This window comes from Paramormyrops kingsleyae, chromosome 15 (assembly GCF_048594095.1).
Source record: "Paramormyrops kingsleyae isolate MSU_618 chromosome 15, PKINGS_0.4, whole genome shotgun sequence".
Lineage (NCBI taxonomy): Eukaryota > Metazoa > Chordata > Actinopteri > Osteoglossiformes > Mormyridae > Paramormyrops > Paramormyrops kingsleyae.
This window is the reverse complement of record NC_132811.1, coordinates 10,190,178-10,215,689: the sequence shown is the minus strand read 5'-3', so window position 1 is coordinate 10,215,689 and position 25,512 is coordinate 10,190,178. Positions and strand designations below refer to the sequence as shown.

At 43.9% G+C, this 25,512-nt stretch overlaps 3 protein-coding genes across 8 annotated transcripts; 1 reads left to right on the top strand and 2 right to left on the bottom strand.

Annotated features, from left to right (window-relative positions):
- Positions 1–2,703: 2,703 nt before the first annotated feature.
- ropn1l (rhophilin associated tail protein 1-like) lies at positions 2,704–7,793 on the bottom strand. 3 transcript variants are annotated; one of them, XM_023822431.2, is made up of 6 exons: positions 7,655–7,793; positions 6,447–6,579; positions 6,224–6,347; positions 5,732–5,893; positions 4,776–4,951; positions 2,704–2,989 (listed from the first exon to the last, which is right to left on the bottom strand). In XM_023822431.2, the coding sequence occupies exons 2-6, from the start codon at positions 6,575–6,577 to the stop codon at positions 2,935–2,937; spliced, it is 648 nt and encodes a 215-aa protein (XP_023678199.2). In that variant the 5' UTR covers positions 6,578–6,579; positions 7,655–7,793; the 3' UTR covers positions 2,704–2,934. The 3 variants fall into 3 exon arrangements, with proteins under 3 accessions (XP_023678199.2, XP_023678200.2, XP_023678197.2); XM_023822432.2 differs by lacking the exon at positions 7,655–7,793 and adding an exon at positions 7,464–7,577; XM_023822429.2 differs by lacking the exon at positions 7,655–7,793 and adding an exon at positions 6,793–6,938.
- On the top strand, positions 6,994–11,889 carry LOC111849512 (arylamine N-acetyltransferase, pineal gland isozyme NAT-3-like). 3 transcript variants are annotated; one of them, XM_023822428.2, is made up of 2 exons: positions 6,994–7,089; positions 8,432–11,889. In XM_023822428.2, exon 2 carries the CDS (start codon positions 8,437–8,439, stop codon positions 9,286–9,288), a length of 852 nt encoding a protein of 283 aa, XP_023678196.2. In that variant the 5' UTR covers positions 6,994–7,089; positions 8,432–8,436; the 3' UTR covers positions 9,289–11,889. The 3 variants fall into 3 exon arrangements, with proteins under 3 accessions (XP_023678196.2, XP_023678194.2, XP_023678193.2); XM_023822426.2 differs by lacking the exon at positions 6,994–7,089 and adding an exon at positions 7,799–8,055; XM_023822425.2 differs by lacking the exon at positions 6,994–7,089 and adding an exon at positions 7,799–8,190.
- On the bottom strand, positions 10,236–25,094 carry LOC111849511 (E3 ubiquitin-protein ligase MARCHF6-like). Of its 2 annotated transcripts, none has more exons than XM_023822423.2 (26): positions 24,805–25,094; positions 23,305–23,404; positions 21,955–22,028; positions 21,201–21,344; positions 20,588–20,660; positions 19,786–19,954; positions 19,280–19,472; positions 19,130–19,191; positions 19,014–19,046; positions 18,721–18,772; positions 18,095–18,153; positions 17,809–17,889; positions 17,581–17,649; positions 17,425–17,499; positions 17,179–17,313; positions 16,949–17,068; positions 16,748–16,848; positions 15,911–16,075; positions 14,412–14,616; positions 14,255–14,324; positions 13,560–13,741; positions 13,217–13,351; positions 12,891–12,980; positions 12,665–12,797; positions 12,329–12,464; positions 10,236–12,059 (listed from the first exon to the last, which is right to left on the bottom strand). In XM_023822423.2, the coding sequence occupies exons 1-26, from the start codon at positions 24,821–24,823 to the stop codon at positions 11,972–11,974; spliced, it is 2,763 nt and encodes a 920-aa protein (XP_023678191.1). In that variant the 5' UTR covers positions 24,824–25,094; the 3' UTR covers positions 10,236–11,971. The 2 variants fall into 2 exon arrangements, with proteins under 2 accessions (XP_023678191.1, XP_023678192.1); XM_023822424.2 differs by having other exon boundaries at positions 15,911–16,048.
- Positions 25,095–25,512: the final 418 nt, after the last annotated feature.

Genomic DNA, 25,512 nt, shown 5'->3' with positions numbered 1-25,512 from the left:
CTCACTTGGCAGAAAGCATCTGCTATGTAAATAAACGTTGATCGCAAGTGTAATTACTGAAAGCAGTTCTCTGATTTTCTACAAGGAGCATTATTAACTTAAATAGTAAAGCCGATGAGTGATAGGTGTCCGTGCGGAAGCCTGAAGAAAAAAAAACGTGCAGGTGATGGGATTGCTGCAAAGTTCCAGTGCTCGGTGCAATAAACCTGCATGTGTGTCAGAGAGCTGAAATATTAGGAAGATAGCTGAGGTATCCCATCTGTTAGGGAGCTTTTGAGGGAGAGAACACCATGCTGTTCTTTACAGGCCACTTAAAAAGCTTTAAAGCCAGTACATCCGGATAAGTGTGAGGTTCTCTGAGTGCAAATGATTAGTTCTATCTGCCTTTGGGGTCGAAAGTACAACTAGGAATCTCGTCTTGGATAACAAGGCACCAAGCTGCCAAAAAAATCACCCTAAAGGTCACCACAAATTAGCTATGCAACCTTCATAAATATGATTGGTAAGTGGTAACCAATGGACTTTTCAATTAAGAGATTCATTTATAGCAAGTCTGGTTAACGTCCAGGTTTTTTCAAGAGAGTCTATCCCGGAGAAACTAAGTGGAAGCTTTAGGTTTGAATTTATGTTGATTTAGTCTATTTCATGTACGTATATATCTGATTACATGCACGGTTCGAGTTACGGTGGAGCTACGGAGAACCTGGCACCTCTGAAAAGGACAAGAGCTCCCTTGAAAGCCTCTCTTGAGATGTTTTTTTTGGGGGGGGGTCTAAAAAATTGTCCACTTTTGTGTTATAGGTTATATTTTATTTTCCAGTGGTGCACACCGGAAAATTGGGCATCCCCAAAAGCCACTGCGTAATTCAGGCCCTGATTACACAGTGTACTCTATTCCATTTGTTAGGGTTTATGATTAGGGGGCACAGGATTACCTTGCCTATGATCTGTTACCAGCTGCTGTGTGGAAACCTCCCAGTTTGGTTCAGTTCCTTCATTTTCAGAGCCCCCACCTCACCTACACCTCCAATGTAGCATCTGACTCATCTGCTGACTTATCATATGTGGGCTGCGGCTTTAACCCTTAAGTGCCCATCCTATGCATCATTGCAGAATGATTATATCCTTTTGATTTTCAGGGAGATTATCCCACGGACTCATCAGAACTTAATAACATGGGGGAAAATGACAGTGTGACTGACTATATGAGTATGACTATAACTTCTGTAAATGAAGTCCAGGCTGATCCTGACTCAACAGGAAACGGTTGTCTTTTTGTTTCACAGGTTTGTTTATTTGGGCTATTTTAAAAAACGATACTCAGAAAAATGTGCTCAGACTAACTTCAACTTCCTCATCTTATTTTGGGATTCTTTGCTAGTCTAAACGGAAGTAGTATTACCCAGGAACGCTGCTGCAGTGAGCATTATTAAAAGGACTTTTTAAAAATGTGTACATTTGCAACAGAGGTGATATTGTATCAGAGATGGTGAATTGCTCAGGGTAAAATAAAACTTTCAAATACCTATAAGAAAGAGATAAAAAGATAAAAAAGATTAAAAAAAAAAGATAAAATGGTTTATTTATAAATGCCTCAATGACCTATACATTAAACACCATTATCATGGGTTTCTGAAAGCCAGTTAAAATAACCTTGCATAAAAGCAGTTCATACACATTGTTTTAGTGTGTAATAAGTGTTTTTAAGACAAAGCTTTACCAATAATGTAGTTACTAGCTGATTAACTAATATAATAAACAGACGTGCATCTTCTAAAGTTCTGAATAACTTTCATGAATAAATGTACATCTTTAACTTAAAGAAGGCATGTTCAAAATTGAGCCACTGTTTTCCATTTCCAGTGCATCGCATGGGGCAGCATATATCTATGAATAAACAGAACCAAGTACACAGTAACACACATGGTTCAAATTATCAAGGGTTTGATTGCACGTTGATTATGTGAAATTGGCGTGTGAGCGCTGTGCTAAAGCGAAAATGTGCTGCCCCTCGGGTCCCGGGATCCTGAAATTGAAAACCCGTCATTAAACGGCTACTTACATCCAAATTCAGAATAAGAGTAAATTGGTACAGCGTGACAGGAGACAGCGTGCAAATATATGTAATGCGGTGAAGCAGCTGAAAAAATCGTTTAACGAATCTGCTTACGTCTTCAAAAAAGAGTTGCTGGCAACCCTTGATAAATTCTCAAAATTAATGAAGATGGGCACAGTTTTGTGTAATGAATAGATAGTCTCGGTTTAACATAATTCGTGCATAGGGTGTCATTTGTGTATCAGGGAGACGCAGCTCAGGGAGCTGCTTCAGACTGGGAGCAAGCAGGTCCAGTTTTTACAAAAGTAAATGGATCTGGGACTAAAACCTACAGAAGTATTACAAATAAACTTTGAACTTTTAACATAAAAGTATGCAAGTTACATACATTTTACATATGGTGATTTCATTTTCATTACAAACAAATGTATTTTTGTTGAATATGTCCCTTGTTTTACTGGATTGAACAGTTACATTGTCGCTCCACCAATCAGAGACAGTGACATTAGAGCTACTCAGTTCGGTATGGCTCTGCAGCACTGAAATTTTGCTCTAAAAGAACAAAAAAGCTCAGATCTTCAGCACTGGGACCCTTCAAATGTGACCAAAAATTCAGCATGCAGAATAGAAACCAGAAAGCCACAAAATAGGATCATTAAATATTTTTATTTCAAAATGCAAATCAAAGATGAATGTACAGTGCAAAAAACTGAGCAAAAACCTTACAGCCTGTTCCAACCAGAGCAGCACAGTTCAGATGTCACTGTTGTTAGTCTTGTGTGTCCAAATGGACAAATGAAACTAAGACTTGGTGATGTAACCTTTGCTGAATATTAGCGTCTTGAAAGCTACCTTTGGCTTTAGTTGGCTTTGTTTTCTCAGCTTTGAGGACCAGTGAAGTTTGTTGGTTGAACCATCCCTCCCTGACGTTTCCTGGGAAAAAAAGGGGGGGGGGAATCAATGCCTAATTGCTTGCTTAAAAAACAACTTAGCAGAACCTGTCACTGAATACAGTCATACAAACTGAGGTCAGACACACGCCCCCCGATTGTGAAACTGTGCTCCAATACACTTCACAGGGAAGCGATTCGCAGTACATCTATCCCCAGGGCATGGGCAGAGGAAAATAAGCTAATGAAGACTAAGCTCATCTCTGGAAATGCACCAAGTCGTAGGGAGGGGTTTCATCATTCCCAGCAGCTCTCTGGGCCCAAAGTGAATGTCAAAAAATACAGAGAAAAGCGGGAGGAGTTCAGCTTGCCCTGGAGCTGGGAGCCGGTCTGGAAAGTTGTGCTTCTCAGGAATAATCTTCTCCCTCCTTCCCTCCATCTCTCTCTCTCTCTCTTTCTCTCTCTCTCTCTCTCTCTCTCTCTCTCGATAATGTAGCTCTCCTCTTATTAGATCAGTCCTCTCACTCCTTTATTAAAAGACGACACTAACAGCCCATCTCGCTTCAACCAAAGAAAACCAGCAAACATGGTCGTTGCAAATGGACAAGTTTTCGCTGCGGGAAGCCTGATGTTTCTGGTGCATTTAAGGTTATTGGAAATATAAGCGGTTTTGGCACATGCAAACCGGCATGTGGTAATGCTAGAATCACTGGCTGGGTGCCAGGAGGACTGGCCATTGATTCTGGCCCCTCTCAGCTCACCACATAGCAGGGAAATAAAATCCCCTCACGTCATTTCCTGATTTGTCTTCACTTGTACATTATGCAGTATGGTGAGTGAATGACTTCATTCCATCTGAATATGTGTATGCATCTCTACATGGTCTGGGCATGAAAAAAAAAGTTTAAAAAGGGAAGGATGCAATCCTTAAATCTACAATGTTACTCAGCGTGTGGCTCAGTGGGCTAAGCCTGTGTGCCTGTAATCAGAAGGTCACCAGTTCAAACCCAGCCTCAGCACGTCTGTGGGTCCTTAAGCAAGGCCCTTAACCCCCAGCTCCCTGGGTGCCGCTATGGGTGGCTGCCTTCGTGGACAACTTACTCTACAAAAAAGAGAAAGTTGAGGGAGGCGGAAAGACAATTTCCCCACGGGGATCGATTATTATTATCATTAACTCAGATTGTGCTTGTGTGTTTGCTAGTCTAACTGCATGTTTTTGGACTACAGGAGGAAATCAGAGCACCTGGAAAACATGCAGACTCCATACATACAGCGAGTGACATGGGATTCAACCCCAAAACCCCAGAGGCATATTGGAACAGTGCTACCCATAACCACTGCAACCCTGATCACATGACCAACTAAATATTAACGATTAACGAAGCTCATAATTAGACAAACCTGTGTATAATGGTGTTTCTTGACTACAAGAATAAGTGTGTACTAAATCACAGAAAATAGATTTTATTACATGCAGCGTGGTCAAAAATATACATCGCTATTCTCAAGCTACCTTTGAGAATTATGTAGCGGGTAAAACGGACTACAATTCAGGAGTTACCTAAAGGAAGAATAAAAGGAGAATGGCATAGATGTCTAAATAAAAAGCTAAAATATTGCCATCCTGTATATTTAATATATGTACTACAATGAGCCAGCTGTTTAGTGTTTACTTTTAATAATCCATGATGATGATGATGCTACAATAGATGTTGCGTTTTCTCCTAAAATTCATTAACGTTACTCAGCAAGATGTTGGTGTATCCTGATGGAACTCGGGGAGCAGTATTTAATTAGAGAGATGCGTCACTCTCCACAGTGTTACTCACGCGTGATCCTGCAGGCTGTGCAGAAAGCTGTCGATCTGGTCCTGAGGGATATCTCCATCCAGCTGGGCCAGGTAGGCGTAGAGATCTGCAGAGGTATCAAAGGGGATGCGGGCAGGGCCTCCCTCTGGGTCCTCGCTGAGGATCTCGCAGGCGTGTTTTAGCGCACTGATGATGGTCTGCGGACAGATGGAACGACGAGCAGGACAGTGTCACACATTAATCCACCAACTGACACTACACTGTCTGGTGAAATGACGAAAGGCGCAAATGGAGTTATGAATTTGAGAAGAGACCATGTTCAAGCAGAACTCTCCTTAAAAAAACAGCATATCCATGCGTCCCGTTCAATAAAAAGAATATATAAATATATGTCACATTATGAGGCGTGATGTTCATGAATAAAAAAACGAAATTGTAGCTTAAAGACAGGCCTTTAGCGCCACCTTGAGGAGAGTAGAGAGAACTGTACCATACTCCTATTACATGAGTATACAGTAGTAATAGAAACTCAAAAGGTTTTAGAAGTTTAACTAGTAGTAGTACCTTCGCAGTATCAGATAGATAGATAGATAGATAGATAGATAGATAGATAGATAGATAGATAACACCAAAGAAAGAATGATTAAACAAACAAACAAAGAAATAGATCCTTGCAGAATTCCGAAATAAATTACACACGCCTAAGTAAATACATGGATACATACAAACATATGTACTTGCTTTATTAAGAAATTGTGATGTGACAAAAAATGCATACACTATAAAAGTATTGGTCATTAATTTTAGATTAGTTATTACCTCACAAACAAAACTTCAAAAAGTACACACCCCGGATAATGTGACCATGATATAAATCACGTAAGTCGGTTAAAAGGGCTTTCGATCAGGTGTAAAATGCGTACTAAGTGCTAGGTAAAGAGAAAGCGTGTATGCCGCATGCAGTGCCCGTGTATTACCCCGCCCAGAGCGCTGCAGCAGAGAGCCAGTAAGCGCATCCAGCTGATGTGAGCAGTGAAGCCCCCGAGCTCCAGCAGTGAATCCAGCTGCTCCTTCGGCAGGCACAGATCCCTCCACCTCTGTCTCACTTCGTCCTCCGTGACAGTCTCTTTGTATCCGAGCTGCGGGGTAGATGTAGCAGACCAAATTTAATGCAGGCAAATGGCAGCCAGGCTTGGCTGAACTGGGATTAAAAATCGGCCCTGGTCCATGGAGTGCCCCAGTCAATCCGATAAGCGACATATCAATTTCACTTTGCCTCGGACGGAGGGCTCCGGCGGTGATGCTCGTCTGGGGCACCACATCGGCTAGGACCAGTACTGCCCATGCAGGATATATTTTGCCGATCAACATACCCATGGGCCACCGGGAAATTGCCCGGTATGCCAGATGGCAGGTCCAGGTTTCGGACAATCTTAAGTGGTCCTGTGACTCCCTACAGGTTGCCCTACCTGTTTGTGTAGAACCTTCAGAAGACCGGGGGTGAGTCCAGTGTCGGTCTTCTGTGTGGCTACGGGCATCTCAAGTCTATCTTTTACAGGCAGAGTCTCCCCCTTCGAAAGTGCAGAGAAATACCTGAGAGGACAAAGCATGACGTTGGAGCAAAATAACAAATCGATTCATAAACAAGCATTTGAGATGCTTGGAGGCGCAAGCGTACGTGCGGTTACTTACGCCGCCGCCCACTGGAGGACGTCGGGGGGCTGTGTTCGGATGGCGGCTTTGGTGAACTGTTTGAGGATATCTGGCAGCTCAGGCGGGATGTTGATCTGCTGGGCACAATACATCGTTTCTGGTGGAGGCATGGCTGAATAAAACAAAACGAACAGAAAATGAATAGATATATAGGCTAGATAGATAGATAGATAGATAGATAGATAGATAGATAGATCTTGTACGTTTATTTCCGTGGAAAGCGTCAAAGACTGTCTCGAACTGTTTCCTTTATAATTTATGTTATTATACCCATTCTTCAGTTGAATAGCTCCACCAACTAATTAATAAAATAAGTTCATTATACCTTGTGAAATGAGATATCCTGACGAATTCAAATAAACGTAACCGTCTCGGATAACTCAGCTTTTGTTAAGGTATCACATGTACTTTAACGAAACCTAGTGCGGCGTGCGGTATCCTAGCAACAAGATGTTTGGTGAACGCTTCATCCGGAAATAGCCTGAGCCACGGGCACGTGGTCAGTACGCATAGCCACGTGGCCGCACCGGGTTGCCAGGAACTGAGTCGCCACACCGTGAACATGACAAGGTCTGACAGCGGCGTGGTGGTTCCCAGTGGGCAGCACGGCTCCAGAGAAGAGGTTTAAAGCCCACCTCTCGTTCAATTACGCTGGTTTTCCCCGCCGTTGTTTTCAGCAAAACTAATGATGAACCACTGGTTCATGTGCATGGATGCTCATGTTTTCTAGAGAGATAGCAGTTTTATTATCGAAACAATTAATTAGGTCAAGTGCTTAAATGCTGAGATAGTTGATCGCTAACCATGACATAAGTTTTGCTAGGTAGTATCAGAATACAAAAGCAAGTACACCACAAACACGCTGCTTTATTTTTATGTCCGTTGTGGCGAGAGACAGAAAAGAACTGATGGTAGATTACCGCTTAGTTGGCGATAAGTGGACAGCCGGTAGCTATACACTGTACCAGTGTTATTAATGTAAGGGAAAAAACTTACATTAGTAATAAAGATTCATAGTAAACCTCCGCGCTCTATCGGTTCTGGTTTAAAGTAAAAAACCGAATCGGATCTCTTTGGATTAGTCCGTCCATTCCTATCCCGGAAGCTACGTGCACAAGGGCACATGGCACACACACCGTTCACACACATGTCACACCAACCAGCAATTGTGACAACTCCCAAATTACCTCGACATGTTTTGGGCTGTGCTGGAAGAACCGGCGGAAATCCCACTATGACACGGCGATAACATTAAAACTCCACACAAGCACCTAATTTTATAACGGAAAGTATATGTAAAATGTCGCCTGAAGCAATAACTTATCCCCACATGTGAAGTATAAAAACGAATGAAATGGTTTCAGTTCCGGATTTTACCAATACCCGGATTACAATACAAACGCTAAGTAGGCACTTTCAGCCGGAGGCTGTACGACCGGAAATGCTCGCTTTTGGGTTGTGTATAGTGGAAAGGATCGATCTGAACATTATAATTACCATTAATTGTTTCATGTCTGCAGCTTTCTTGAGGAAACGATAAAAAGTTTCGACAACTGTCTTCGTAATTGCTGGGAACTTTGCCTGTAAGGTACAGTAAGGATCGGAACTGAAGAAGTCCCTGGTTTCTTCTATAAAATCCAAGTTCATACACCACGATCGCCTGTCGCTTTACTTATTTCTTACAGAGCGCTTTAAAATAGAATTACATCCACAATTTCGCCAGGTTTGTATTTATTTATAAAGATAAATTAAGCTGTACACAAGGTGAAGTCACTTTTCGAAACCGAAAGATATTTTGTAAGCGTTATGTTATAAACTTTGATTTTTTTTAAAAAAGAATATGGCATTACATTAAGTTCTTGCTTCATTCCTAAGAAGTTGATTACACTGCATTTTATTAGTTTTAATTTTTAGAAAAGTATGTTATAATGTACGTCCGTAAATTTAACATTTTTTTGTTTCAGTGAGCATGGACACAGAAAAATACTTGCTAAGGATTGGCTTTGATGGACCTGCAACACCAACACTTGAGACCCTTAATCGCATTCACAGGAGACATTTGTTGTCTGTACCGTTTGAAAATTTGACTATTCACAGTGGTGGCCGGGTGGAGTTGGAGCTACAGTGTCTTTATGACAAAATAGTCAACCAGCGAAGGGGAGGCTTCTGCTATGAGAATAATGGGCTGTTCTCATGGCTGCTATCACAACTGGGATTTGAGATCACTGTCTTGTCGGCTCAAGTCAAGAACCGCATCACTCGGGTCTACGGGCCTCCGTTTGATCACCTCGTCGTCATGGTGATGCTGGAGGGACAGCGATGGCTCTGTGATGTTGGCTTCGTGGCAGGTTTTGAGATCCCCATTTCTTTGGAGACAGAAGATTCCCAGAAGCAGGAGCATGGTGTGTTCCGTGTCCGGTGTGAGGGGGAGACCTTGTTCCTGGAGATGGCTGTGGAGGACCAAACCGAAGGGAAGAGCGAGGAAATGGGCTGGACCGGGCTGTACAAATTTACCTTGCAGCCTAGGCAAAGGGAGGATTTCCTAGCAATGTGTCTCTATCATCAAACCTCCCCAAGTTCAATCTTCTACTGCAAGTCTCTCTGTTCCCTTCTGCTACCCAATGGACGGGTCACCTACTTGGGACACAAGTTTATGGTCACTAGCTTCCCTTCTGAAGTGGGTGGCCCTATCTCTAAGACCACCCAGGAGATATCAGACAAGGAGATACCAGAGCTTCTGAGGGAGGCATTTGGAATAGAGCTCCCTTCTCCCATAATCCCAAAAGATGAGGTCATTATTCCACCCCCCTCCATTTATTAGCACGCTTTTCCATCTGGTATTTGATGCTTTAAAAAGTATGGGAGAGTGGGAAGACAAATGGACACACGAGATATACAAGTAATAGCTGCACAGCCTATGCTGTTAGCATTCTGGTACCGCTTTCATGAAGAGTGAATAGGCTGGGTATCAAATTTAGTATCAACAAAACTACAGCCTAATTACGTGAAAGCATCAAATGTATTAAATATTAATAGATATGGTTAGCACTGTGCTAAATTGTTAGCACAGTCTTCTCACCTCTGGGTCCTGGGTTCGAGTCTCCGCCAGGGTTCCATGTGTGTGGAGCTTGCATGTTCTTCCTGTGTCATCGTGCAGTTTCCTCTGGATATCCACGGTCCAACTGGAATTGCCAAATTGCCCATAGCTGTGAATGGTGCGTGTGTGTGTGTGTGTGTGTGTGTGTGCCCTGCAATGGGTTGGTGCCCCACCCTGGGTTGTTCTCTGCCTGGTACCCATAGGCTCCAGACCCCCGTGTGATCCTCAATAGGATAAACAATTTAAGGAAATGGATGGACAGTTAGCACTGTTGCCTTGTACCAGTGGGACCAGGGTTTGAGTCTCTGTCCCGGCTCTATGTGGGTTTGCATGTTCTCCCTCTGTCGTCGTGGGATTTCCTCTAGGTTCAATGGTTTCCCCCCACAATACAAAAAAATGCTAAGGTGAATTGGCGTTATCAAATTGCCCATAGATATAAATGGTGTGTGTGTGTGTTTGCCGGCCTTGTGCCCATAGCTTCTGGGATAAGCTCCAGACCCCCACAAACCTGCATAGGATAAGCAGGTATATCCATAGCATACTGTAGATGGGAAATCCATGCAGTCCTACATGGAGTTTTGTAAGAATTCTCAGGATCTATTTACTAAAGTTCTACAATGTTGCCAGGCTCAGGGACAAGACTGATATGTATCATATAGATAAGCCATCAGTAATTGTAAAACAAATTGAAATGCACTTTATTTTATGTAATTGACAATTTCAAGTTAAATGTTGTAAAAGGCATTTTATAATTGATCATAAGTATGCATGTGTTGGCGTATAAAGCATAAATAGATGATGGGTCACACCCTAAGGGAGAAAAATTAAAATCACTGAAAACATAAGCTTGCATATCCACAAGTTAATTAAAGGGACACATACTGTATTTTATAAATTAGTTTTCCAATATAAAATGAGTTTTCCCTCTTTTTTCTTGGGTGATACACATTTAGGCTGTTCTATGTGTAATGGCATGCAGATTTCACTACATTTAAAATGACTGATTCCAGATAAGCCATTACAAATTCCAATGATCTTAAGCGTTTTATAGCCATACATAAAACTGAGCACACGTTCAGCTTTAAAAGTAGCCAGAATACCGAAGATCCAGCAGTAACAGAAAGACACGTAACAATTCACAGACCTAAAATTAACAGATTATCAGATGTGGCATACATGTATCTATTGACCTAATTTAAATAATGAAAAATGCATTTAGTGTTTACCAAAAGCCCCTTCCAAAATGGTGCAGGGATAAATATTCCATTTCCATGAGTATTTTTACACCCTTAGGATTTAAAAAATGTCTTAAATATGACCACCCTGCCCTAGCAGACTCGTCCCGAGTAAAGTCCTTCTCTGAGGAACTGAAGGCGGTCGCACAGCCTCATAATCAGTGGTACAATCTAGCGTCAGAACACAACTTTGACATGCATCAGAGGTCTAACTTAGACAAATCCTTCTGTCTAATGAACCGTAACAAACAGCCATCAAGAGTGGTCTTGATTTATCAAGAACTAAATATCGTTTCAAATGTGTTAAAACAGGGGAAACTGAAATGCAAAAAATGTTTGTATTTAATTCACAAATTTCAATGTGTAATAAATATCAAATTATAACCATATTGTGGTGTATAAGAACACTGTCCAACCCCTTTCTAGTATTTTCTGTAAATTAAAAAAAAAATGATACACACAATGAACAAAGCAGGAAAAATAAATAAATAGCAGCATTTGGTTAACTGAAAATGTGACTCACACATGCTGTTTTGCCATCACTGTAAGGTCACTGTTAAAGCTTTTCCATTCTTAATTATTCACCAAAAGACAACCAGCAACAATATAAGAAAAAGAAAAAAAAAGTTTCCGTTATAGGTTAAATACGAATTGTCACCCTTGAATAATTTAGCAGTTACTATACATTTTGCTCAACCAAAAAAAGCATGAAACAGAGAGCAACAGTGGTGTATCATCTTGGAAGCTAAGTAACGCTCTATAGGACATGATCAGTCTGGATGCAGACTCAAATATTACACTGCCCCTAGAGGCAGACAAGTGTCCCAAAAAAAAACAGGCTGATCCCGACAGTACAAAGGCAGTCTGATGTGTCAAAGGCAGCAGATTCCTGTCCAGACTCAACAAGAATCCATGAAATAAAGTGACGACTCGATTTAATAAATTAATATCCACATTTGTTAACATGTGCAAGGCTCCTTCTTGTCTCTGTCCGAGCTTGGTGGCTTCTGATCGAAGCCAAAGTGCATAGGCTGCCTTTACAAGCGGAGGACAAAATTTGGTTCGGTGCCGAGAGCCTGGATGTGAAAAATGCCGTAGAGAAAAAGAGAAGGCAGGGCCAGGCAAGGGGTTGCCAGGCAGTCTTTCTTAGATGAATGTCCTGCTTTATAACGTTACTCCTGTGTGGAGCTGGGGGGCGGGGCTACGTTCGCTTTGCCCGCCTTGCGCTCATAGTTTACAAGCCTCTGACCGACGAGATACCTACGGTAGGAAAGATGAACCAGTGAAAACAGCTTTGATTAGTGAATCAACACAGTATTTTGAATGATTATGAGAGCATGGTCATTTCAAATAGCAAGACCTGCAAACTGAGGCATTGCAAGATTGCTTCACTACGCCTTTATTTACCCCATATTAGCAAAGGCAATAATTAAGCGATGGACAGGTATGATACATGTAAAATGAATATCCTGACTAGAGTTCTTAATATCCTCAATGTCTAAAATCAGGTGTTTACGGGGTAGACTTACTTGTCGTTCTTGATGTGCTCATAAAGGCGCTTGAACTGTCGGATTTGGAAGAACAAGATTCCGATGAGCATCACCACCATCAGGAGAAATGGGTAGATGCGGCGCTGTACCAGGTTCTGCATCTCCACGGTGACCCCTGCAGGGCAATGCACCAGGACCACATGAGGTCACGGAATCCCTCAAGGAACCACGGCCAGCCTCACCCTTCAAGATCATCCAAGCTTTTTCACTTTGATATAACAAATGTGTTTTCATGCCTTGACTTACGCTATGTTTATTTTTTAAATAAAACATACCACCACCAGGTATTTTTCGTTAAAACATAATTAGACGTACCCATGACTGGAACAATACCCGCAGCTATGACGTAGGGGACGCAGAGCGAGAGGAGTAAGACTGAAATGACCGGAACCGCCAACTTCTGGATGATGAAATGCAGGTCCATGTTCCGGATCCCATTCGCATACACCTAGCGCATGGCGAAAAGTTACGCAAAGCAGACCGTGGGGAACACAGTGGAGACAAAGCCCATCTGACTGAAGGCACAGACAGATCCGCTGACCTGCTCGATCACGGCTTTCAGCCACCACTGAGGACCCATGAGTGTGACAGCAGCGATGATCTTGGCATGGAGGACTCCTAGGGCCCAGTCCTACGTAGCAGAAAGACATGAACGAGACATGCACCTTCATCCAGAAAGATTACGCTCTAATCCAGGGATCTCTAATTCCTGTCCTGGAGAGTCCTAGCCCTGTACAGTTTAGTTTTTTCCCTGTTCCACCACACCTGATTCAACTCCTGTACTAATGGCTTTGTTGATCACTGATAACGCACAGGCAGAGAGGTTTCCTGGGCGAGCAAGACTCGGTGAGAGACTCCAAGGCTCACCTGCCACGGGTAAAAGAGCGGCGTCTGGTCCAGGGGCACGCGGAGGGGCGCCACAATGACCTGCTCGAACAGCAGGCCGAGGAGAAGCGGAATGACCCCAGTCACCAGGAAGGCCACAACCAGACTCTTCAAGATCTGCAGCAAAAACACACCCAACAGCAGAGCAATAGAACTTACCAATTAGTCATGACAAAATGGCTGAGAAAATCGGTGATGCCGTTTAAATGGGTAGGTGCAAGGCTGAAAGCTGTAGCTAATATCTTCATAGGGGCAGTATGGTTACAATAAAACTGAGGACAAGTACTCAGGGGGCAGATGGAAGACTAAGACCTCTCCTCCTTACCATCACTGACCACTCCTGGACCTTGAGGATGAGGACCGTGCGTCCCTGGGGCATCCAGGCCAGCAGGACGGTGACGGCCCGGACGGACAGCCAGCACACGTAGAGTCCGCAGGCCGCCGTGTAAAGCTCGTGGACCTTGGCGCTGCCCGTCCAGAATGACATCAACCAGCGGCCGGCAAACACTGAGAAGTTCAGAGGGGTATGGAGGGATCATAGTCAAAAACATCTGCCTGCCCATTTTGAGGAACTTCCAAAGCAGTGTCTCTCAATCCGATCCTCGGGGACCCACAGAAATGTGGACCGGATTGGGAAACATTGTTCTAAAGCTATCAGAAGATGGTCCCTGGTGGTACACGGCCCAAGGCAAGGTACCCTCTGGGCAGTGGCCATCATGGGGCAATTTAGAGATAGCTCTTAGTATGAAGAGCATGTCTTTGAATTGCGGGAGGAGATGAAATGGAGAAGAATATACAAACTAGACACACAAACACACAGCTGGGTCCAGATTCAAACCCACAACTCTGCACTTAGGATGACAACACCACCTCTTAACATTTGCAAGTATTTATCTAATTTGACTATAGGTGACTTTCGCAGCAATTACCACTGATTTCAGCAGCAGGATGGTTCAAAGTTAAACCCAGTAGGCCTTAGGTGCCGCTGTCCAATGAGGAGGCAGACAGACTCAGACCCACCCGGTAACGTGAGACAGATGAGGCTCGTTGCCAGGAGCGTCACGCACATGAACGCGATGAGCAGCACGATCTGCAAAACGAAAGAGCCACGTCTGAGAGGTCGCAGAGTGACGGCGGGACCGAGCGGCCTGAGAGGGGAACGCCTCACTGGCCTCACCCTGAAGGGGAAGCGGACGGGCCGGCGGTACGGCTGGAAGCCCACGGGGCCGCCCTGCTGGAGGATGGCCTGGTGCGCCGCGTGCAGCCCCTCGCCCACGGCCGGCGCCGCCTCCTCGTTGCGGACCTGCTGGTTGTTGTTGGCCTGTTGCTGGCCGTCGTCGTCACTCTCCTCCTGGTCTCCAAGCAAGTAAGAGTGAAGATCTCTGGTGGATGGAATGTTAAAAATTCTATATTACAGGTATATGGAGAAGTTCATAAATACAATGTAACTAAAGCACTAAATACGTACATCTTTCAATGATCCTTTATTATTTTACATGTACAGTATAACGTTATAAATTTTTAATTAAAATTATACACTTCAAATACTCCAACCATCCATCCATCCATCCATCCGCTTATCCTAGTCAAGAGATACTCTTATCCTAGGCAGCATAGCATACAAGACTAGGGTACATCCCAAGGCATAGAGACAGGACAGGCAGGGCAGGCAATGGCCTGGGGGCCCAAGCTGGAAGGGGGCCCCCGAGGGCGGCCGATTACATAGTATATTTCATCGACAAGTCTGATTTATTTCAGTATTCTGTTTCCACAAAATTCTCTTTGTTGATATTTTCAATGTAGACTACATGCTAAAATAATGGTAATAAATTATAAAGTATTCCTGGTCTTAGAGGAATGTCTTATGAGGAGAGGTTAGCTGAGCTGAATCTGTTTAGCCTCGAGCAAAGGAGACTAAGGGGGGACATGATCCAGGTCTATAAGATTCTAACGGGTCTGGATGCTGTTCAGCCAAATGGCTACTTCAATATTAGTTTACATACTAGAATTCGTGGCCATAAGTGGAAATTAGCGGGAGAACATTTTAAAATGAATTTGAGAAAGCACTTCTTTACACAGCGTGTATAGTTAGAGTATGGAATAGTCTTCCTGCTAGTGTAGCGGAAGCTAAAACCCTGGGTTCCTTTAAATCAGAGCTAGATAAGATTCTAACAACTCTAAGCTATTACTTAAGTTCTCCCCAAATGAGTTTGATGGGCCGAATGGCCTCCTCCCATTTGTAAATTTCTAATGCTCTTATACCATGTCATGGAAGGGTGAGATGGGGGGGGGGGCTTGGAGTTTGTTTGCCTAGGGCCCCCAGAGTCCCTATAAAACCCTCAGGGTCACTCACCCTGAACAGGACGCCAGTCCATCACAGCGCCCACACGTTAAAGGCAGTTTAGAAGTGTACCCCCAACTAACTGCACGTGTTTTATGGGAGGAAACAGGAAAAGGCGTGTGAGGTAACTACTGAGCCACTGTGTCGCCCATATTCAAATGATTTCTCTGCACAAACTGATTATAAATAATACATTTAGACTGAAATCAATATAGGCAGCTTGTAAACAAAGCTTTGTAGCTATGGCAAGCATCTGTCCTAAACATTAGCTGAAAGGTTAGCTGTCGTTACAACAGCAGTGAATGTGGGCGGCTAACGTGGAGGTCGCTACTCACAGCAGGTAACCGGCAGTGACGGTCCAGGCCCGCACCAGGCCCTTTAGCCACTGGCGGGTGTGGCCCTGCTCCAGTAACGCCGGCAGCACCACCTGCAGCAGCAGCAGCTCCAGTGACAGCTCACTTACTGGGGCGTCACTGGGTGGGGAAGGCGGGAGCATAGGCCTGTCAGTCAGAAATATATCAGGCCCCGAATTGGCCAGCACGTCACCCCAAAGAGTCTTACTGATAGGCTCACAAATGTGACAATCATATATGACTGGAGGCTTTGGGCTATCCAATTGAACCACTTTGCTGGACATTTATCTACACTGCTGGCCCCAAAAAAAGTTGCAACCTTAATATTTAGTTGGACTGCCTTTAGCTTTGATTATGGTGCACATTCGTGCACATTGTTTCCATGTGCTTATGCAACATCTGAAACCATTGTTTTTCACCCAGATTCACATTCATTATTGATGATCAGTGAGTTGAACCACTCTGTACAGTCTTCTTCTGCACATCTCAAAGACTCTGTGGTGGCGAATTCATGTGTGAAAATGAATCCTCATGCTCCCTGAACCACAATTCCAGCCCAATGAATCCTGGCATTACCGTGTTGGAATGTGCCCATACCATTAGGAACGAAAAAATCCATTGATGGGATAACCTGATCATTCAGTGGATTCAAGTACTCAGCTGACTTCACTTTATTGCTGCATAACGTTGCTGAGCTGTAATAATGGCCCAGTCATTGGCCCTTAAGTACTTACTGATTTAAATTCAAATGGTGACTTTTTGTGGCCAGCCAGTGTATCACACTACCACAAGACACACTGTATAACACAAGTAACCCACCTGTAGAGCATTACGTTGTACGGAAGAAAGTTCGGAACAACGAGTTTGATTATTCGTATGGGCAGCCACAGCATGAGAAGGACGATGGAACCGAACACCACCTGTGAGGAGAAGTGTGTCTTTTTGGTTCGTCTGTAAACAGCCCAAGCAGAAGAGGAGTGAGGACGGATTATGAGTATAAAAGGGGAAGCGGCTGCATACCACCGATAGAATGAACCGTCTGAGATGTCTGTATATGGGCAGGTGGATCATCTCCTGCACAGGGTTAAAGTCGGGGTCGTTGAGGTTTCTTAGGAACCACAGGACACCGGGTCTCAGAACCTGAAAGGTGAGGAGGCGTCCGTTAGTGTCCAGGGACAGCAGATACATACTGAGTGTTTGGTCTCTCATATTTGCTGACCAAGGCTCCGAACATGGATATAGACTCCTACCTCTCGCAGCAGAAGAATGAAAGATGCAAAGTAGAAGACGTAAACCATGCCCACCAGCCAATGCAGGAACATGGTCGTCCCGGGGGCCGAGTCAAAGCTCAGCTCTCTGTCTTTCAAAGAGGCGTCGAACATCTCCTGCGAGACACATTTCCGAAGTCATTTTACAGCTCCCTGGATCTTCCTTCTGCGTGGATTTATTCTTAAAGCAGTCAACTCATCACCAGCTAGATCTGGATGCAGACATACCAGGGAACAGATATCCAGCCACCAGCCACAAATCAGGGGGAAGATGCCGATCTCCACAACAACCAACAAGGACACCTGAAAAGCACATTTTTTTCTTGTTATATTTTTTGCTTTTGATGCACTTAAAAAAATAGCAGCATGAATAAAATTGGTTACCTTTACAACAATGTAGCAAACTCCCAACAAACGTCGTGACCTCTGAAACCTCACCAGGGCTGCCAAACCCTAGATGCTGGTCGTTAAAGAGCGAACGCGCTTTGCACGTGGAAATCGCCCATTCCGGGCGAACAGAGGGCATTAACACCTTCTCCTGACATTTAAATGGGGCCATTTTCTCACTAAGAGACAAAACATCAAAGGGAAAGACTAGACACAAAAGGATACATGACACACAATTAAGGTGACAGCCAGGAGGACGTAGCCCACGATTGTCGTGATCAAGCCGTCAAAGTGAGAAGCTTCTATCTAGAAGAAAGAAATATATAAATGTCATAAATCCCACATGTCAGCAAGTTTTAACCTTTAAGTTTTGGATTTTATTGCAAGGGGTTGATTTGAAGAAATGAACTGAAATTTAATAACAGTCCCAACCATTGGGTTTCTAAAAGGTATCAGCTTCTCAAACCCATGCATGTAGTATTGTATTAAAGAGAGCACAGAGCGGACTTACATAATCTTCAAAACCGAGTCCCACGACCGAGAAGTGACCGATGTGATACGGACAGAAAGCTGAAGGAAGAGAAAGATCTGCATGAGCCCAGCTCACACACTGCATTCCAGGCCATGAGATACTCAAACAACAGAGCAAATTCACCTGTTGATATTTTTAATGTAACATCATCTAAGAAAACTAGAAAAAGAAAAGTTTCTTCCCATCGTGAGTCAAGCTTGAGCCCCTGATTCACCTCTATTATAAAACATATCCTGTGTCTACAGATAAGTCTTTGCTTTCTTCATATTTTTGTGGCCGTAGCTGCACATGCCGCAGGACAGATTGTGGATAATTAACAGAAGTGACTGAAACACAGCCATTTCTCTGCCTTCTTCCTGTCATTAGTAACATCAGACGGAGGCAGTAAAGGTGGCTCTGGTGTCACCACAGCGACATTAATTTCACTGAATATATGCGGATGTATTTCACCTTATAACTGCAGTACGGTGAGTTTAGCACATTCTGTTGAACGAAGCCTTTATGGACAGCTAACCCACAAGGGAAATGCTTTAGAATAAAATGTAACTGGAATCACTGTCCACAACAGTCATGTAACGTCAGACAAAATATGAAAGACTGAATACCAAACACAAGGATGAAGAGGGTGTTCAGTGAAATGACCCAGAAGACGTGTTCCTGGAAAAGAAGCACATATTCATCATTCACATATTCTCACTATATATAACTTCATATATTAATCTAAAAAAAAAAAATTTAGACAAATTTCAACAGAAATGTGTTTTTCTAAAGATGTGGTTAACATCCACATTTCCAAGTTTCCATCCATCCATTTCACCCAGTGTAGCATTATATGAAACCCTGTTCACTCATCTTCTGCCATGTATAATAAAACAAAACAAAACAATAATACACATACCAGGAACACCAAGGAGCCATCAAGTCCAAGCATCTGGGAAATAAACAAAAGTAACTTACGTCAAGTGGCTGTAATGAATGGCTGAGCCGCCAACAGCTGCTGAGACTGAAACCTACCCTCTCCCAAGTCAGCTCCTCTGCGGCTCGGTCCCAGTCCAGTGCATTCCAGTTCATGTCATCTATGAGGAGAACCAGCCGACATGGTCAAGCCGCGGTGCTCTTCTGGACGAGCGTCCATAGCACGAGTCCCGGTGAAGCCGAACGTACCCTGGGCCCCGTTGTTGGCCTCCTCCCCGTCTTCTGCAGCGTCATCCTCCTCATCTTCATCCTCGTCGTCGCCGTCCTCGTCTTCCTCCGCGTCCAGCTGGGCCTCGGGGTCGTTAACCGCCTCCTCCTCCTCTGCGTGGCCATTAGGAACCACGGGCTGATTCTCCGCCGGACCATTTTCCTCACCTGGCACCTTGAACAACGAAATTACCGTTAATACTATAAAGTAGTGATGGCCAAATGAAGTTTCAAGAAGCATTTGCTGCATTTTCTGACTCCAATGGATGGTGCTGTCTGTTCAGAAAAGCATGCCCCAAAGTAAACCAAGAGCACCATCTAGTGGGGATCAAAAAATACAGCAAATGGTTCATGAAGCTTCATTTGGCCATCACTACTATAAAGTCCAAGCATCACTGAATCTTTATATCCACATATTTCTCTGCGTGTTTGTCAATATTTTGTCCAGAATAAGAGGGGTATGAATCTTGTTTCAATGCCGCTGATACCTCATTTGGTTGGCCAGCTTCATTGGGGGGCTGCTCCAGGTTCTGCTCCAGCCACTGGGGGGCGCCACCATGGACGATCTGTTCCCGCAGCCACACCAGGCCAATGAAGGCACACAAGGTGCAAGTCACCACGAAACAGCCCTGCAAGCAGTCTGCCAGCAAATTCTCCCTGCGCCACAGTGGACAGACAAACACGCAGAGCATTACTCGCCTCCCCGCCTTCCAAACCTCTCGTTAAGCTCATCAAGTAGGCTGCTTTGCTCCAGCTTTGGATCAGAAGCTAACTACCACCTATGAAAATCCCTAAAATGAGGGAATCAGCCAGTTTTACTTCTATAATAACCATACTTATTACAGGCAGAAAAGGACACTGTGTTTTGTCATCTCTCCACATTTTTGACTGATATAATAAAACGTAGTACAGGGAATGGATGGAAAAAATTTGTCTGAAAGTCTTAAGTTTTCCACCATCTGACATCCTGACCATCCTGACCATCCACCTGTGTGACCATGGTGAGAAACTGAGCTCCAGTGGAGACTGGGCCATCTCCAACCAGGTCAAACATTATGGTCCTTCCTGATGGATTTATCAAATTGCTATAAAACATGTCCCTGATACAGGGGAAGCACCTACTCCCAGTACCCAAGAGTACATCTGAAAATGAATCCAACCCCAAAACTCAGCACTTGATGGCCAGTGTCTGCATCATGATGCGTGTGGCAGTAACAGATGACCCACCCCGGAATGCCCCGGAACCCCCCAGAAGGGGCTTTGATCGGACGTGGCAGAACTGGCACTTACATGGATAGCATGTCTATGGGCAGCGTCAGTAGAGAGCTCACAGAGCCAGTAAACAGACACTTGTACATTCGACCTGTTTTGAAGGCATCAGAGGACAGACGTCAGACTGAGCACCACATTGAATGTCGCTGCTATTGCTTTAGATTTAACTTATTCACCCAACAAGCATTTATGTGACAGTACAGTACATGAAGAGGATATAAGCTTGCATTGAAACTTAAATTGTGGTCTGCACTTTATTATATTTAATGTATCTATTTTGTACCAGTTTGAAACTGAGAACAGAACCAAATTTTTTTGTTATACTGTAACATTCCGCTCAGCTTCAATCAAATCAATACAGTTTAAGTTAAGAGGTATAAATGCTTCCTACGGACTAGTAATGGCCAAATGAAGCTTCATGAACCATTTGCTGTATTTTTTGACCCTAGTAGATGATGCTCTTGGTTGACTTTGGAGCATCCTTTGAGCCCTTTCTTGAAGAGAGAGCACCATCTAGTGGGGCCAGAAAATACAGCAAATGGTTCATGAAGCTTCATTTCTTAGCAACACCGACCCAGGCAGGAGGCACAGGCAAGGCTGTTTCAAAAACGCCAGAGGAGGCTGAACTCACATGCTGTCAGAGGAACCACCCCCAGCCAGGCAAAGGCCACAAGCGTGTAGTGGAACCAATAGCGTATAGCCGTGCCGATACTAGTCACCAGTCCCGCCAGGATATCCTGAACTGGAAGCCGAGATGGCATGTCGGGGGAATAAACTGGGAAAACAGATGAGAGGCCCTGTTATGTGCAATAAACAAATAAATCAATAAAATTAAAAATCATCTTTATCATCATCATCAAATTATACATGCATGCAATGATGTATGTGTGTGTGCATGCTTGGCCAGATATCATATTTAATCTGTAACTGTATTTTGAAATTGTGGGAATGCCACCTATCATGTCCCAACCTCTGTAAACCAGGTAAACTCCTGAAAGACCTTTCTGTTTGCACAGCTTTGCCAAAGACTCTCAATAAACAAGGGACACTGAGCTCTAGGAATTTCTAGACTGTTTTAAGACACCGTATTTGTTTTCAGAAACTATTGCACTTCTGCAATTATATGCACATACTTTGTTACTGTAAATATTTTCTTAAGACAATCTGTACAACTCGTTGTTAAAGTCAGTTTTCTTAACAGTTTTCTGTTCATTTGATTGCTGAGCTGGTTGACTCCTAAAAACACCATGACCGCCTTAATACCAGCTGTATATTTGAATTTTTGCTAGCATGTGGTGCCAAATATGAGCAACATACATAACGCATACATAGATGAAAACCCCGCTATCCATATATCACACAGCAATCGGCAATTAGCTACTTACTTGGCGTGAATGCGAATCTGTGCTTGCATAATTCACAGTACTCTTTCCTGCTGTGCTTTAGCCATTGAACCAAGCTGTAAAGAAAAGGACGTTTTGGTTAAACATCAGCATCTTCCCCTAACCTGATTAATCACACATGTGATGCTGGCTTATTGATCCTCAAAGTTACAAAAACGAGGAATCACAGTGTCAAAAACTGGCAGCATCCTGCAGGACTTTGTTGAGTCCCACCAGTCAAATGATTAATTCGTTTGAACTCGAATTAACCTAAGTTTCATTTTAAAAGCATTGTAGTGTTTTTTTTCCTATTCAAAGTCCCAGTTTTGATTATTGGCCTCAGTGCTACAACACGACACAAACCCACAGTACTCGCGGGACCTGGAAAGCATGCCTACTCATCCGGTGCGGCACAATAATACATAATGGACACCATTTGACTCTCTCCTGGTTTGACACCCACTCACTGACCCAGAAATGGCCCTTTTGTAAACAGCCAGTGTGGTAACTCCCCCCTGACCCATATAAATCAGGTTCACTAGGCAGCTCTGTGAGGAGAACCAAGACAGCTGCTTTTTAAATACATTACACATTATATTTCACATTACACTGACAACAGGGATACACCCAGTGGCTGGTTTGTGATGTGCACCTTCTAGTTAACACTGCTCCTCCAAACAGTGATCTATGTGGCTGCAGCTGAAGACATTCAGAAGACAACCAGGGCTGAGATGTTCAGTTATACTAGACTAAGCCTCAGAACAGCTAAGATGCTTGATATAAACAATTCTGAACATGGTGCAATTATTGATGCCGTAAGTCAGGGATATTCAAATCACGGTGCTCTAATCCCAAGCACTGCTGGTTTTCCAGCCTTCCTTTAGCTGTGAGCTAGGTGTGAAGCCTCTGTGGCCAATCAGAATCAGTGATTATTAAACTAACTACCTGGGAGAACTGATAACACGGCCAGGATTTGGAATCGAGGGCCAGATTTGAAGAGCCCTGCCATAAGTGGTGGATCCAGTATCATAGAAACAGCCACTTTCCTGGAATTAATTTGGGTGCTACAGTGTGTAGAGTTTACAGAGGTTATTAAAAAAAAAATTAGTCAGGGCTTTGCTGTGGATGATGGCAGAGGTCCGAAGAGAATGGCCAGACTCACTAAAGCTAACGGAAAGGCCACAAATACAAAAATCACAGCTCAGTACAACAGTGGTGTGCAGTGGCTTCTCTGAAGCACACCTCTTGTGTCTTTGCAGGGGTTCAGTAGGCAAATGTGGGTCCTACGCGAATTGGTGCGAGCTAAGTGTACCTAATAAAGGGAGCACTGAGTGAACACCCATTGGCTCCTACCATTCTTGGTGGATGAACTTAATGCTGCCGGTACAGACACAGGGATGATAGAGGGGCTTGTCGGGGGTCCCTTCGGACCGACACACCCTGCATATATCAGCTGAAAAACAAAAGCAAATCAATCAGTTCCTTCAACAAGGACAGAAGACAGCCTCTCAATCAATGAGACATCAACCTACATTTAATAACAATAAACTCAATAAGGTTGACAGTCTTTAGGAAACTGTACTTTATGAGCCTAGATGTGGGATGCAAGGATCTACATACCATTTATGCCAAGGTGATCCAAGTAAAAATCAACAGATCAAGAAAATTTTGTTCATTTATAACCTTAGAATGGCAAGAAGGACATCTATAGCAACAGATTTTGTTGAAAGTACTAAAAACAAAGGTTTACATCCAAAAGCAATGCTAATAGATTAGCACTTTAAAGCAGGTCCCAGCTGCTCCTCAAAAGCATCTCACTCAGAGTGATAATCCAACATCTCTGCTGAATGTGAATTAACCGCTTGAAAAACGGATGAATGGAGAGACGGGTAGTACAACCGTCGTACTTATGCATCCTAACGTCCTGCAAGCCAGTCGAATGAAGATCTACATTTTCATTCACCACATTTCCCGGCTTTACAGCACACGCTGGGATGACAGGGGCCGCGCGTCAAAACGAAACCTCCAAAGGTTCCCGTCCAAAGGTTTGCAACTTTAGTCAGCTGGCTGGCGTGGGATTTTCAATTCGAGACAAGCCTCACAGACATCTATATGTATGTTTTATTATCTGCCTGTGGGGTTTACAAACTACTCCAACACTTAATAAGATGTAGTTAATTTTAGGTCTATAATGGAATAATATAGATTTGCCTTAAGACTTCTTGCGTGTGTGAGAGACTGAAAGCGTGAGTGCCACGCCAGATGTGTGAGAGTTGGCAACCCTGCGTCCATCGTGAGCAGAAATAAATGCATACAGTAGATATCCACAGCTGCACGGTCCTCGCCAAGTCTTTCTGATCACACAGCTCTGCTCTGCAAGGTACTGGCCGAAGTGTGCAGAAGCACAGGTGTTGAAAGCACCGAGGACCTGCAACACGCCTACACCCAGCTGCATCTCACAAACACGCAAAAATAAACGAGTCCAGGTGGCGATCTCACTCTCCATAGTTACACTGATGGCCGCTGCAACATTTCGGTCCACCTGTCACACACTGCTGATCAGCTCCATATCTGCTATACAAATGACACTCTCTGCAAGTATCAGCCGGCTGCACACAACAGTATATAGATAAGGTTATAAATAAGAATCTGTCTCAGTCTGGTAGGGGAAGCGGCTCTGAGTCACAGCAAATTGGGAAGGCTAGTTGTCTGTCTGGTATGATCTCCTGTAGTTAATAATATCATATCTGCGGCCTTTTGAAACCTAAATGACAAGACAGTGAACGAGAGCACAGGCAATGCTCAGACACGACATCGCTGTTTAAGGTAAAAGGTGGGTCCTGTCAGCGATACCTTCCTCGGCGGTGTCCATCTTGTAGGGTGACGCGCAGATCGGTGGCGCTTTTAGCCTGACAGACGACACATCGGCACGCCGTCTGGGAGCCCTGCGATCAAAACAACTCAATCGGAAACAACGGACACCCCCAGATGAGATCCATGTAGCGGCTATTCCCCGGAGCGGGGACAAACTCTGCTGGTTCAGCACATTAAACTAAATGTAACCATATACTTTGCGGACACCGGGGGTGAAAATCCGCACGGCAACGATCTTTTCGACACTTTGTGACTGCAGACGGCAATGTTTGGTTCTCACGACATTGCTTTTCATTTTACGGCAGCAAAAAAGTTGTAAGGACAGTGGGGTAGTGGAGTAGTCGCAATGTTTGCGGAGGACATCAGCAGCGGAGTGGAACTGGCATTCACCCCTGAAGTGACATGATACAGACCAGCCCGGGGGGTAGTGTCAACACAGGAAAAGACACTAGTAAATAAGTTGAAAATTTATTGTAGTTTCAGAAAATGGCAAAATACTAAATCATACCAACAATTCCTTTTGGTAACAACCTGCTATTGGACACTTTCAGCAATTCAGCAACAGTATCCAACTATGTGCAATGATGCGTGAGTGTGCCCTGTGATGGATTAACACCTTATTCTGGGTTGCTCCTCGTCTTGCGCCCGTAGCCTCTGGGATAGGCTCTGGACCCCCTGCCGCCCTGA